Source organism: Brachyhypopomus gauderio, chromosome 14 (genome assembly GCF_052324685.1).
Source record: "Brachyhypopomus gauderio isolate BG-103 chromosome 14, BGAUD_0.2, whole genome shotgun sequence".
Lineage (NCBI taxonomy): Eukaryota > Metazoa > Chordata > Actinopteri > Gymnotiformes > Hypopomidae > Brachyhypopomus > Brachyhypopomus gauderio.
The window spans coordinates 17211219-17226306 of NC_135224.1; the positions used below are offsets into that span (position 1 = coordinate 17211219).

At 43.4% G+C, this 15088-nt stretch overlaps 1 protein-coding gene across 3 annotated transcripts; it reads left to right on the plus strand.

The window, feature by feature from the left end:
* The first annotated feature begins 330 nt into the window (after positions 1 to 330).
* Positions 331 to 5611, plus strand: LOC143475247 (serine/threonine-protein kinase pim-1-like). 3 transcript variants are annotated; one of them, XM_076973030.1, is made up of 8 exons: positions 331 to 467; positions 2128 to 2556; positions 2665 to 2759; positions 3586 to 3636; positions 3903 to 4281; positions 4390 to 4566; positions 4887 to 4998; positions 5289 to 5611. In XM_076973030.1, exons 1-7 carry the CDS (start codon positions 443 to 445, stop codon positions 4991 to 4993), a joined length of 1263 nt encoding a protein of 420 aa, XP_076829145.1. In that variant the 5' UTR covers positions 331 to 442; the 3' UTR covers positions 4994 to 4998; positions 5289 to 5611. The 3 variants fall into 3 exon arrangements, with proteins under 3 accessions (XP_076829145.1, XP_076829146.1, XP_076829144.1); XM_076973031.1 differs by lacking the exon at positions 4887 to 4998; XM_076973029.1 differs by lacking the exon at positions 5289 to 5611 and having other exon boundaries at positions 4887 to 5278.
* The last annotated feature ends 9477 nt before the right edge of the window (positions 5612 to 15088 follow it).

The following is a 15088-nucleotide window of genomic DNA, read 5'->3' on the forward strand; positions in this document are numbered from 1 at the left end:
CAGCAAGCATATGGCTTTGATTACTGCTTATGCGTAATGTTCTATTGGTACTTCAAGAATTTGACAGTTAAATAAACACAAAAGGTAACATTTGTCCATCTATACAGTGCACAGCTTCATAAATATCAGTTAGCCTATAGCATTTCACCTGCCTTCTGTGAAATGTCAAATACTAAAATATATAAAATATTTAATATACTAAATATTACACTTCATACACTCATCACAGAAACACAGGTGTAGAAGTTTGTGGGAGGATGGCGCAATGTTATTATGACATCACAGTTACCCATAGTTACCGGCACAGTTACCCATAGTTACCCTATGTATACAAAGTCCTGTTCGGGTTCATTAGTTCATTACCATATTCCGGCAAGACGACGATAGGATCAAAAAAAAGGCGCGTCAGGTCAAACCGATATTTACGCACAGCGAATAAGACATGGATCGTTCCCTTTCTCCTAAGGGTAAGTCACGCTACGCTATTTTTTCAGTATCGGTTTACAGGACGTTATTGAATAGAAAACATAAGCACATTTTTCCAAGACCGACTTAACCCAAGTTTTTTGGAGAAGCATGACTAACCTATGTTAGCATTGCTAAATTATCTAGCTAACGTTAGAAGACATTAGCGCCATTAATACTAATTTATTTTACCAGTACATCATGGGGTGTGGTGGTTAACGCTGTCCGGGTCAGGAGCATTTGACACGCAATTAAATTGATTATTTTTATACATTTCAACTGAAGGTGCAAAGTTAATGAAATCAACACTTACTGGAAAAAGATAAATGGAACACATTCAACATTCAAAACATATTATTACCCAACGAAATACTCGAGCTCAGTAATTTCTAATCGTTTTAAACACCGCAAAATCATGGACGGATTGTTCTGAGAGACAGACTGCATTAAATATCCTACCTGCAGCAGAAACCAGAAAGGGCTCTTTAAATTGAGAGCGATGTGCGGGGTGTTCATTAAGCTACTGAACCGCTGCTGTGCGTAAATGCGCACATTGTGATTAATTTAAAAACGCTCCTCCAAACTTTCCATATGCAGAGAAACTGCCAACGTCTGAGCAGTAGCCGCTTGTCCTTCTGTTGACTGCTTGCTCGCTTCGTAGCAAAGTGACGGCTGATATTGTACTCTTTGAAAACTGCAACCGTTTCTTGTCATGTCAGACATACAGCCGTTGATCGGACCTCCGTGAAAAAATATTTTGTTGTCAACTTTTTTTTAAACACTCGGCACTCCGTGTCCACTTTTCTTTTCTTTGCTCCGCTCATTTTTACCGAAGGGCAAAACGGCAGCAGGAAAGTTCCACTCCAACAGGTCAATGTGTCTGGACTAATGCGCTATATATTGGGGGAAACGAGGATATTGCAAATGAAAGGGTGAAAAGGGGAAATGAATGACGATTTTACTATAATTTAGACACGTTCGGCGGGTCGGATTAAACGTGATTTGTTGGGGGTGGCGAACGTAACACTCGTGACGGAGTGTTTTTTTCAATAGCCCTGAAATAAATGCTCCGGTTTAAAATTAATTCTCCCGTCAAAATAAAAAAATATTTTTAACAATATATTCTGGGTCCTTATAGGACTGCGTTCGGGTCCGGATCCGGACCGCCGTCCGCCTGTTAGTGGTCTATACAAACTATATTGTGTTGGGTAATTTCCACTTCCAGTGAGCTAACACATCCTATCTTGCATATATCTTGCGATCGCAATTACTACTACAAATAACGATACACACACTATATTTGCTTATATATATAATTATGATATATAATTATCTGGTGTCTTAGTAGTGAAAGGCATGGGAGTTTAAAATAAACTCTAGCTTCCGAAAAAAGGACGTATTCAACAAAATTCCACAATAGAGCCAATGGATGGGACTTTTAACTTTTTAAAATCCACCTCGGAAGTAGGAGCAATCCACCGAACACAACGCGAGCTTTAATCTCGCCACTCCACAAAACACCCCCCCCCCCCCCATGTCAAAATAAATGACCCCCAATATAAATGATGCATTATGTTGCTAATATTATGTTATATGGCTAATGTTAAAATAATCCTAATGTTACTTAAAGGTTACAAAAACATTGTGTTCTCTTCATTTTAGCTGAGGGCAAGGGGAGCAAGCCCAGGAAAGTGGCCCAGTTCAGGCAGAACTCTGTGGTGCCTGGACCCTCCAGGTGCAGGGACTGCAAGGCCACTATAAGCAGAGCCTCTTCCAACTCTGGCACACCAAGTCCCAGGAGCAGAAAGATCAAGAGTGAAGGGGACAAAGAGGACATCACAGTTTTGGTGCCCGTTGGATGTGGTGAAAAGTCCACACACACCTCGTGGCCCAGTGAGAAAAAGAAGAGGAGGAAGCGCTCTGCCCCGACTGAAGGTCCCGTGGCGGCGTCCCGCTCCTCTGCAAAGCGAGGGAGAGAAGAGGAACCCCTGAGGCAGAGTAGGAAGAGAACAGGGGATGCTCCTCAAGACTTGGCACCCCACCCCATGGAGATGCAGGCGAGGAAGAGGAAGAGAGAGGAGGAGTGCCTAGGTCTGTCTAGAGTAACACCCTCAACACTACCAGCATTTTACACCTGCTGATTTTTTTTTGACTGAATCTTATGTTGTACAAGGATGTAACTTTTTTTGTTTCATGTAGAGAGCTTCGCTTCACGCTACACTTTGGGAGATCTCCTGGGCAAAGGAGGATGCGGCGCAGTGTATGCAGGAGTCCGCGATGCTGATGGTAAACAGGTGAGCATCAGCACACAATACAAGAATAATTGTGGGACCTAATTTCTATTTTAGATTGTGATTAGAACTTTGAAGGAGCTATGAGTTTTCCCTAGAGAGCCTTTGTTATTCACATGGCAATCAAGTGGTCAAGTCTAATGTGCCTTGACCTTTTTCCACTTTTTGAACACAAAGATCCTGAATATACAATGTGATAAGCTTGGCAATCTGTGGATGAGTATTTATCAGACTCCAGATTTATGAGTTACCAGAGAAGCTGTGGCTACCATCTTAGATATGTTCACAGCTTCATTCACCAGGCAGTCAGGCTCCTCAACTCCCAGATACGGAACTGACACACACCAACACTGATCTGACCCCACACACGCACAAAAAGACTGCATTGAACCCCCCACCAGAAATATTTGCTGCTCTCCCACAGGACCTAATAACTACCTCAGAACCACTGTGTTCATGTATGACACAATATATCACTCATCTCCGACACCACTCACACCACATTGCACTGTACCAGCACTTTACACCGTCATGTCTGTCAGTTGTCTTCGCCTGTTGTATTTATTGTATTTTTTGTAGTGTTTTGTTGTGAGATTGCCCCATGCTGCACATTTTGCACATTCTTGTACTGCTACCCTGCCGCACTTTATGTTGTCTGTTGTACTGTTGATTTGTGTTGCACCACGGTTCCGGAGGAACAAAATTTCATTATACTGTGTACCTGTACTCAGATGTAATGACAAAAAAAAGCCACTTGACTTGACTTGACTTAAATGAACTGACTGTTTTGTGTAAACAACTTCACTTGCTGTGTTTTTTATGTGACCAGATCGCCATTAAAATTGTGCCAAGGAGTGACAAAGAGCAGTTCATCACTGTTGTAAGTCCAATATCTTTACTTATGTAATATTGCAACAATGTCTGGAACTTTTTAGATGGGTAAAATTGCAAAGGAACTATAAACGCAAAACTGTTAATTTTCCATTCAGTGACTCCTTCCAACACGAATAGAAAACAGTTCACTTTTTAGATTCAGGTTTCATCTAATGATTGGTACCAATTCAGATCCCTTTAATGTTAACCTGCTAACTATAATTCTACTGTGAAACTTCAAACGCATACTAACCATGAGTTCCTTAATTTTAGCCTGGCGAAACTCGCAGTCTCCCCCTAGAGGTGGCTTTAATGGAGATGGTGTGCAAGCCGCCTCATTGTGAGCATATTGTGGAGCTCCTAGAATGGTTTGAGTGCGAGGACTGCTTCATCTTGATTCTGGAGCGACCCATCCCGTGCATGGACCTGTTTGACTTCTTGGTCTTGCACCAATTCCAACTGCCTGAGCCACAGGCACGACTGATCATGCATCAGGTGGTTCAGGCTGTCCTTCACTGCCATGACCGTGGAGTTCTACATAGAGACGTCAAGGCAGAGAACCTTCTGGTCAACACAGACACCCTTAATGTCAAGTTGATCGACTTTGGTTGTGGTGATCTGCTTACGACCGGACCATACAGGCTCTTTAAAGGTTATTCACCATAGGAATGAAATGTGCACCTCAAGTTAAAAAATGGGATCAAATTAGAGACTATTATAAACTTTTTATTTTGTTACTGATGATTCTCTCTCGTCTCAGGCACCAAGTTATTCTCCCCACCTGAATGGCTGGTTGATAAGACGTATGAGGGCTGTCAAGCCACCATCTGGAGTCTTGGTGTGCTCCTCTACATTCTTGTCTGTGGAGCTATGCCCTTTGAGACGGTGGAGGACATTGTTGAGGCAGACCTGTGCTTCAAGGGAATCCCATCCAGAGGTGAAAAGGCAGAAGCATCTTTAAGATAACTAGAAAGTCTAAATTGCAAAATGATCATTTATGTAATCATTTCATCTGGTAATGTAATACACAACCACAGATTGATAAAATGGACTAATGAAGAATGGAGAATTGGCAATTCAACATTTTGTAACCGTCTTAAAATTATAAAAAGACTTGTTCAGTCTTTTTTGTTAGTGGAGGTTTCTGTACAGTTCTGTCATTTAAAAACGTTGAATAAGCCATTAGAACAGTCAGATCAGAGGTTTCAGATGGTAACTGATTTCCTTTCTCAACTAATTCCGTTGCTACACACACAGAGTGCAGCCATCTGATAACATGGTGTCTGCAAAAGGACCCTGAAAAACGTCCTGAGCTCGAGGATGTTCTTGCACATGAGTGGTTTTTAGAAGGACTTCAGAACTAATTCAGGTTAGACAGGGAGTGTAGAGGTAAATGGTACTGGGCATGAGACTAGAGGACAGTGCAAAATTAAATTGCAAGGTGCAGTGTAATATTGGATGAGCTTATCAAGTTGTTGCTTATGGACCAGAAAAATCTGGGTCAGGCATAGTGTACTATATAACAATTGAATGCTATAAGTGGTATATGCTTATATGTAGTACTTTATTAATCGAAAATGCAATTTAGGATTGTACTATCTGTACTGTTCCTCTATTTATTCTGAGTTCTAAATGGTTTTTTTCCCCCCAATTCCATAGATTCAGTTTTGAGGACCACATAAACCAGCAAGCCTCTGGACGGCATCAGAAGGATGAGCAGCTTGAGTGTTTGGGACAGTGAAGATCCTGCCTTCCAGAAATAAAAAAAAATAATGTGCAGTTTGTGGTCCATGCCTTGGATTTTATTTTAGAACAAACACTTACGCAATTGCTCAAACAGAATGAATACTGTCTTCTTGGATATTCTTCAAGTGATCTACTAGAAACTGAAATGAAACTGTTGGGTAATATATAATGTAATATAATTGACATTGTCTAAGATTCTTAATGTGTTAGATTGAAGTGCACTTGGTGAATGTCAAGTTGGGTGATATTAAGTTTATTATGAATAATATACACTGTTCAAAAAATGTCAGTCCATTTTATTTATATAGCGCATTTTACAACACATGTTGTCACAAAGCAGCTTTACAATCGTATGGGTCCAGATCCCTAATGAGCAAGCCAAAGGCGACAGTGGCAAGGGAAAAACTCCCTATGATGGTGGGGATTAGGAAGAAACCTCGGGAGGACCAAGACATTTGGGAACACATAAAGGGAACACTTAAACATCACAATGTAACTCCAAGTCAACCACACTTTGGTGAAACCAACCTATTCAGTTAGGAAGCAACACTGAATCAATTTCAGCTGCTGTTGTGCAAATGGAACAGACAACAGGTAGAAATGCAAGGCAATTAGCAAGAGAGGTTCTGCAGACCTTTTCTCTGTTCCCATCCTTTCTGGCTGATATTTTGGTCACTTTGGCATTTTGTCAGTTCTCTCACCATAGATGTTTCTGCTCAAACTGTGAGAAACTGAGTCCATGAAGCTGGTATCTGCTTACAGCCCATGTCAGGGAAATTTGCTAATGTCATTTAAGATCACATAAGAACATTATGATTTAGTACATTCCCTTCTTATTAGCAGAAAAACTGAATAAGGTTGATCAGTGATTCAGTTCAGTGATTCATTTGTAATCATGTCCTTGTTTGTGTGTAACCGGCGTCAGATTAATGTGCAGAGAGAGAAAGCTTATGTACAACTGATACGTCGGTCTCTTCCGCTAAAAACAGGAAAGATCCATATTAGGAGGAATGTACATGTGAGACGAAAACTGTCTACTGTGCATTCCTCCCCCCTCAGTTTCTCACTGTGCCCAAATGCACTGTAAACATGTGATAACAACGGAATAAAGGACATTGGACTGCCCTCTCTCCTCAAGAGTTCTTGTTCTAGACGAGACTCTCGTGCTTTTTTACTTTTTAAATAAAACTCTTTTAACCACGTCTGAGTCCTCATCTATTTTTAGGAAATTTCCATGACACCCATCACCGTGCAGGACGATTGGCAATTGCTAGAGAACACCAAGATTGGCAAATTCACCATTGGTGCCCTGTTCACACTGAGCACATGACAGTGTCTGGAGACGTGTTCTGCTGCCTGCAACATCCTCCAGCATGACCGGTTTGTCAGTGGGTCAGTAATGGTGTGGGGAGGCATTTCTTTGGAGGACTGCACAGACCTCCATGTGCTAGCCAGAGATTCCCTGACTGCCATTGGGTACCGTGATGAGATCCTCAGACCCATTGTGAGACCATATGCTGGTGCAGTGGTCTCATGTATCTGAAGTGTGTCAGCAGTTCCTGCATGATGAAGGCACTGATGCTATGAACTAGGGATGCACCAATTCCGATATTAATATCTGTTTCGGTCCCGATATTGGAAAAAATTCTAGATCGGGTATTGGTGACAATGTGATCTATCCATAAAAACAGATCTATTCAGTCTAATTCTATGCTTGCAACGCTTTTCGGAGTTAGTTCAACCTTAAATATCCACTCCGACACGGACAGAAAACTTGGACAGTTAACAGGTGAGTGAAACACGAAGCACACAGAGGAGTGGTGAATCACTGACTCGTACTCGCGCTGGTGGTATTCCACTTAGTCCGTTTATTTGCTGGTTGACCAAAATAAAACGGCTCCAGCACTACATGAGTGTTCATACATGAACTGGTGAGTTGTCCAAAGCTCATTGAATGCGTTACTTACAGAAATAAAATAAAGATAAAATAAAGAGCAGTGGTCTGATTCGGTCTACGGCAGAAAGCTAAAAAACAACAATATTCCATAAGCGCACTCAACTCGCTCCCTTAAAGAGACAGTACACATATTTCTGGCCGTTACATGCTTTGTGTTCTGCGTGATGTCTGCGCTAGCAAACTAGCCGCATAGGTATTGCTGTTTCTCTTATTTCATCTCCTTATTTATTTTAAATTATATTTAGAATTCTTGAACCATTTAAAAGGTTTCTTGCAGTTTATTTTTTACATGTTTGACCAAAGTTGTCAACCTATTGTTTTTGTCAGTTTCAAGTTCTTTGGTATTATTTATTTTACATTCGATGTTATATTCATAATTGCACTGACTGAACAAATGCAAGTTGTGTTGTTTTTACATGTTTTTATGTGTGTTTAAGTGTGCTATACTGGTGCACAGGGCCGGAGTGGGCCCCTTTTTCATCCAGGTGTTCTGAAAATCTGTGCTACCCCTCAAGCTGTCCTACCTTGGGCTACTGCGCATGCTAATTTTACGTCACTGTCAGCGCACATGGCGCACACCCGTAGCGCAAAATTATAGACATGTCTATCGATTCTTGCTACCGTGTCAAAGTGTAGTACCACAGCAGTAGCTGTAGGTACGATCATATTATAGGCTATATTACCTTATCCGAACGTGCTTCTAGCATTGATACTGTATGTACGATCATTTAATAGGCTATATTACCTTATATGAACGTGCTTCTGCCATTAATATTGTAGGTATGATCATATTATAGGCTATATTACTTTATCCGAACGTGCTTCTAGCATTAATACTGTAGGTACGATAATTTTATAGGCTACATTACCTTATTAGAACGTGTGTACAGCATTAATACTAGGTAGGTACGATCATTTTATAAGCTATATTTACCTTATCAGAACGTGCGTACAGCATTAATACTGTAGGTACGATCATATTATAGGCTATATTTACCTTATCAGAACGTGCATCCAGCATTAAAACAGTAGGTACGATCATTTTATAGGCTACATTACCATATCAGAACGTGTGTACAGCATTAATACTGTAGGTAGGTATGATCATTTTATAGGCTATATTACCTTATCCGAACGTGCTTCTACCATTAATAAAATCACAAGTTATTATTGAAACATTGCACTGGAGCAAAACAAATTTTAATTATACATTATGATACAGTTATTGCAAATTATTCTAGAATAAAACTGTGAACATTAAAAATACTACAAAAATAACACTGCAGTCTTGGTCTCTCGGCGTTGGTCTGTTAAAATTTCTGTACTGCATCGGTAGTTGTACCATTTCTGTTATGTTCTTGTCGTCAGCATCACCTTCTAACATGAAGAAATGACAGCGCAAACGTCATGAACGTTACATGGTTATTTACTTGTATTTAAGAAAATTGCTTCAGAAATATAAAATAGCCAAACTGAACGAATGTTAAACGTTAAGAAGTACTCGTTATGAGGTGAATCAACTAAAACCAGTTAGTGTAGGACACTGGAATGAACAGATGGATAAAATCGAGTACGGCGAGGCTAAAACAGACATTTGAAACCTCCACTTGTTGGAAACACTCGAGCAAATATAATATTTACGAGGTCTTTGCTAGGATAATCACAAAAATATTTAACAATTGTCGAAAAAACACAATAAAATGCAAAAAGACTTACATTGCAATATGATTAAATATGATAAATGGGCAAAACTCACCGTTATTCCAAGACAAAAAACAGCTGGTAGCGCAAAATTCTGGGCTATGCTGACAGTGACGTAATCTTAGCATGCGCATGCGCAGTAGCCCAAGGTAGGACAGCTCGAGGGGTAGCACAGATTTTCAGAACACCGGGAGTTTAATGCCCAAATCCAGCCCAAAATTATTTTTCTCTCCCAATCGGCCCAAACTAGAGACACTGTTGCCAATGCCTCAGTAAGAAAAGTCGCTATTGGTTGTCCTAAAAGTCGCTAGAAGTCGCTAAATGACGTCATCACCTAATTTGCATAATACATGTTTTTGAAGCTGTAAATGAATAACGTTGGGAGAGACGAAAAAGAGGAAAAAAACACCCTAAATATGTTAGAACTACAAATTAACAACATCTGTTGCCTTTGAAATAGGCTGTCACTTCTCAAAAGAACTACATGACTTTAATGCTTTGTATAAATAATTTTTTTACGTAAATTACATAAATAGTTTTTTTGCTGTGTTGTTAAATGTTAGTATATGAGTAGCAGTTAGCAGGAACTAGTTGGCATAGAAATCAACCTTACAATACAGGCAGTATGTCCGTGTATTATCTCCAATACATTGCTTCAGCCAGCCTTTAAATTCAGGATTTGATTCCCACTCTTTCCTGCATTTTTGAGAATAGAGTTTAGAGTGAGACATGATGAGCAAGTTAGCTAGATGTTTAGCTTTCACAGAGACGCACTGTGGACTAGTCGAGTGACCGGCTACGTGGTGAATGAGATGAAGAATGACTGAGACTGTGTGAGTTAAATTCAGTGATTTCTTTTCGTGTCTCACATATTTACATCCCCCGTCGGCGGCAGCTTTGGGCATGCGCAGTTCATTTGCAGTGTGGACGTGGAGCGGTGAGGGTCTGCTCTGAGTGTGAGACTGTACTGAGTGTTGTGGGGCTCACGGCAGCACCCGCCGGGGCTCACGGCCCAGAGGACAGCAACTGAAGAGCGTGTTTGTTCAGAGTCTCCAAAAGTCTCCAATAACACCACAAAAAGTCGCTAGATTTGTCGCTAGTCGCTTTTTACTACAAAAAGTCGCTAGAGGGTCTGAAAAGTCGCTAAATATAGCGACAAAGTTGCTAAGTTGGCAACACTGACTAGAGATTGACATGAGCCAGCCCATCGGGAATCCTCCCGAATCTCCCGATTAGCCACTCCGGCTCTGCTGGTGCAGTTTTCAATAAACTTGTAATTCAGTATGTCTGTGTTTAAAAAAAATGTTTTAAGTAGTGTTGTGATTTGGGTTTTTTGCTTAGCAGTTAACACATGCTTTGTTTATTCTTTTAACACAGTACACATGTTTACTCTTTTGACATATTAACATAATACAGTATTCTCTTAACATATTAAAATACTCTTTTAACATTATCCTTTTAACATAATACAGAAGTAAAATGTAACCACTGTTTCATGTAGAAGTAAAATGTAACCATTGTCTAAGATGTGTCCGAGCGGTGAACCCTAGGGAGAGGATGTTGAGCAAACCACACTGTAGAGTGAGATCTAAAAAGCAGAAGGCGTAGGCCTGATTGTGCCGACGGTGGGGAAATATGAATTTACAGCATCTTCATGAATGGTGGCCTCTTTCCGGCCTCTCAGTCCATCGGCAGGGACCATAAGTCCATTGGGGAAAAGTGTTGGGGGGGCAGAAAGAAGAAGTGTGGTATGTATGGATGACATTACCATGTAAGGTATAGAAGAGTGGACAGAGGGGTGGAGAAAACAGTATATAATGACTGCGTCTGAACATACTCTTTGAGAATTCTCTGATGCACAGGTAGTGTTGGTGTCTCTGAGATTCTCCCGAGATATATCTTTGATTTTAATAAAGCCTTTTGATAGCATTGCAACAGTTTGGCTGGTGGCTCCTGTTTTCTCCTACAATCGAACGAACACGCTGGGCTGAAGTGGTGGGAACGTGGTCAGCCCTTCACAGATGGTGACCCCGACGTTCTTGGAGGGGAATCCAGGGCCCATCCTCTAAAGACCTTTGGTTCATCCATGCCGGCATAAAATAAGGTAAGCAGAATACCTGTTACAACAAAATTCTGCACATTTGCATAAATACCAAATTGTGATGAACTAATGGTGTTTGGTCGATGCCAAATTCAATTTTGTTTTGATTCAAATTAAAAGATAAAACCAAGGCTACAGGTAACAAGGCAAAAAAAAAAAAAAAAAAAAAAAAAAAAAAAAAAAAAAAAAAAAAAAAAAAAAAAAAAAAAAGGCAATTTAAAGGAAAATACAGGGTTGGAGTCCCTAACAAGTGTTTTCTTTGTTTCCTGGGGTGTGGCAACCCTCCCGTTTGCCTGACGAGGCGACGGCAAGACCGAGCGGCGTTCTCGAGTCAGCTGGGTCACGGGCGTCCCGGGGACCTGAGGTACCCCCAGAATCGCCTGATTTCGGACCAAGAACCTGAATTGATTGAGGGTGGTAAACCTTACGGTGTCAACTGAGCCCCAATCTATCAAAGTAAGGTTGAAGACGACTGAAGGCGAGTATCGGTGATTTGTCAGCAATGCCTGGTGGGGAAATGCACACGATCCAACAGCAGTTTGATTTAAAGTGGGGTCTTGGATTATGGGAGTGGAAAACTTTAGACGAACAGATAACCCTGACCAGTAAGATAATCCCCCCTATTGAGGACAATCCCAAGAAATGGAAAAAACAAAAAAACAAGTGTTCCACAAAACTGAGATCGTGGATCTCGAAAACGGGGTGGCAAGGGAAAGACAGAGTGTCGTTGGGGGACATTATTGACTATAAAATACGGGAGTTTCGCAGCAAAGTAGAGCGACTAAAACATGCGCATAAGGTTGCAGGAATGATAAACCGTAAACGCTTGGCACGTAAAATTATTAAAAGGGAAAAAGATTTAGTGCGGAGTCGTCAGTACAAACAGTACTGGCTGGGAGTCGTGCAGGAACAGGCTAGGAAAAGCGGTCTGAAAATAACAGACAGAGAGGAGAATCTCGCACCACCGCCATATGAGCCCAAGCGCGTAGAGGCCTCAGCTCCCTCAGCGGAGGGCGCAGGAGGAGCGCAGGGAGGGGCTGGTGGAATGTATCCCGTGGTTAATGTTAAAACAGGAACCATAAAAGTTAACCAAGCGGTCGACGGGGAGCCCAATAGAACACGCGATAAATCCACAATGAAACCCACAGGGATTAAACCGTTTGACGAAGTACGCGCGAGGCAGGAGGGCTGGTATGAATGTGTTGATTCGCAAGACGATAGCTCAGATGCAGAGTCCACACACTCAGAACCATCTGACAGGGAAGAGGGCTGCGAGCGCGCTTCAAAACCCATACCAGGAACACACAGGCGAGTTAAAAGGAAGGGGGGCCCCACAGCTGTCAGAAAACACAAATCAAAGGGAGACCCATCAGCAAAAGCCATTAAGGGATGCAAGGGGGGAGATAAAGGGAGAGCTGGACGCGCGGTAAGGATTGACTGTGTGTTAGAGGGGAATTGGATGGAGTCAGATTCAGATAGCACACACACAGAACCGAGCGGAGCAAGCGAGGGAGACATTTCGGGGAGTGAGAAGGAGGGAGCTGACACAGAAGCTATGAAAGCGGAACTGCTAGAGGCCAGAGAAGAGTTGCGCAAGATCAGGGAGCAGCTTCACTCACCACAGCCTGGCTGCTCAGAGCAGCCCAGTCAGAGGGGTTTCGCGGGGCCTCACGCAGGCACTAGATCTAAAACGGGTAATAAAAGTCCTGAAGTAGCCGAAATCATGCCACTCGTGTCCGGACCCGCGGGACAGCGCGAATATCAACCCTGGACATTGACTGACGTAACCGCCCTGACTGACCAACTTCCTCCTCTCAGCGAGGGGGGAGGCATTTGGCTGGCCAAACTGGATAAGCTTACTGCCGGAAAAATTCTGGCTCTAGGAGACTTTAGGGGGGTGGCAGCGCGTTGTTGTACTACCACAGACCTTAGAGATATCGAGTATGATGCAGGCACAACTCACGCTTTACATGAGGCCCCTCTCAACAGGTACATTGGGGCATTAGGGGATGCCCTCCGTAAAAAATGGCCTGTGCGTGCCGCATCCGCAGTTCCCAAGTTCACGTGGTCTGATAAGTTGACCCCCACAGCTTATCTAGGCCAAGCTGTAGACACCTGGGTGTCTCAAACTGGTATTCACCCAGGAACCCAAGGCCCCCACCGTGACTGGTTTAGGAAGGCTGTGTTGGATGGCGTCCCAAAGCATGTGCAGGAAGCCATAGAAAACAATCCAGATTTAACAGATTGCGATTCTGACCAGTGGAACAAGCACCTCATTCATCACTTAACTAAGGCCCTAGACAAAGCGGAAGAAAAGAAAGAGGAACGAGATAAAAGTGAAATAGAACTGCTAAAACTACATTTAGCTGAGGCGCGGCGTAAGGCCACAGAAGACAAACAGGGTAAAAAGCCAAAAGCTGCTACGGTAGCTCCGGTTCAAGCCCATCGACCTCCCCAAACTCTACCTCAACCAGATATGTCGCAGGCGGTGTACACGTACGGGGGCCCGCCCCACGGTCCTCAATACGCTCCTTATGCGCAACAGGGGTGGGAGCACCCACACGAAAGATTTAACGGGGGTTTCAGAGGCAGAGGTCGTGGAAGGGGCAGAGGCACTCGGGGTGGTCCTGGCGGACGGGGTCCTGATATGACAGGTGGATGTTTCATCTGCGGGGAGGAGGGGCACTGGTCGAGGGAGTGTCCTCATAACTCAAGGGAGCGGCACCAGTATGTCAGCGGGCGAGGGAGGGGGAAAGGTCCGTACATGATTGCACCTAACCCTTCTGTAGTCCCAGGACAGTTCCCACTTGGAGACTGGGGAGCAGAGCAGCACGCATGACGGGGCCCCAACGAGAACTCCGACAGCAGCGCTACGGCGGATCCCATGCTGTCCTTGACAGTCGGCTCTCAAGAACTATCATTTCTGGTGGACACAGGAGCAACACACTCTGCGATCAATTGTGTTTTGCCGGATGACTTAGTGAGCAACGATGCTGTCATAGTTCGTGGGTTCTCGGGGGAGTTTCAAAGTCTGCATAAAACTGTTCCAATGACTGTACAGTGTGGCCAGCAGGCCATTAACCACAGGTTCCTCATCTCAGAGTCAGCGCCTGTTAACCTCTGCGGGAGAGACATCCTGACTAAACTAGGAGCTACTGTGTTGTGTAGTCCCCTAGGTCTGGTGGTGACGCTGTCGGACGGTACCGAAATCCAGTGTTCACAGGAAATCAACACCGGGATGTACCTGATCTCCACGGAGTGGCCCCCCACGGTCGACATATACTGGGGGCTCCTGGAACCTGACTCATGCACCGCAAAGGGCATCCACTCTGTGTTCATGTCCTGGAAACCATGGATCAATCTCCTTGAGCCTTATGTCCCGCCCCCCGACCCACTGCATGTCACTTTGTTTTATGATCCAGTAGGGGATCCAGTTTATGGGGAAGAATTTGGGGAACAGCTACAGGGGCAGGTATGGGAAATAGAGACTCGGGGGATAATGGTAGGGCCCGAGGGGGTGGCCGCCTCAGTGCGTCTGACACCTGAACAGCGACGCTGGTACATGATGGGCGAATCGGCAGCTCCACATATTTCATTGGCTTTGCACCCTGCACACATGGCTAAGGAGTTAGGAGGCATGATTAGGAGAGCTGCAGCCGCTGAGGACTGGGAATTAACTAACATCCCATGTATAATCTACACCAAATCTTGTGACACCTGGTTTATCAAAACACGGTCGTTTGATAAAATTAAATTAACCCATGAAATGTTGAGCAGGTTCCACGGGAGAGAATGCTGCGATCACCCTGACTCACAGACAATTCTGAATCAGATACCGGCTTCTCTGTGGTCGAAGGGACCTCATGACGTGGGCCTCATCTCGCAGCCACCAGTCAAGTTTGAGGTACAGGCCGACCGCCCCAGGTGGGTGAGACAATACCCACACAAACCAGC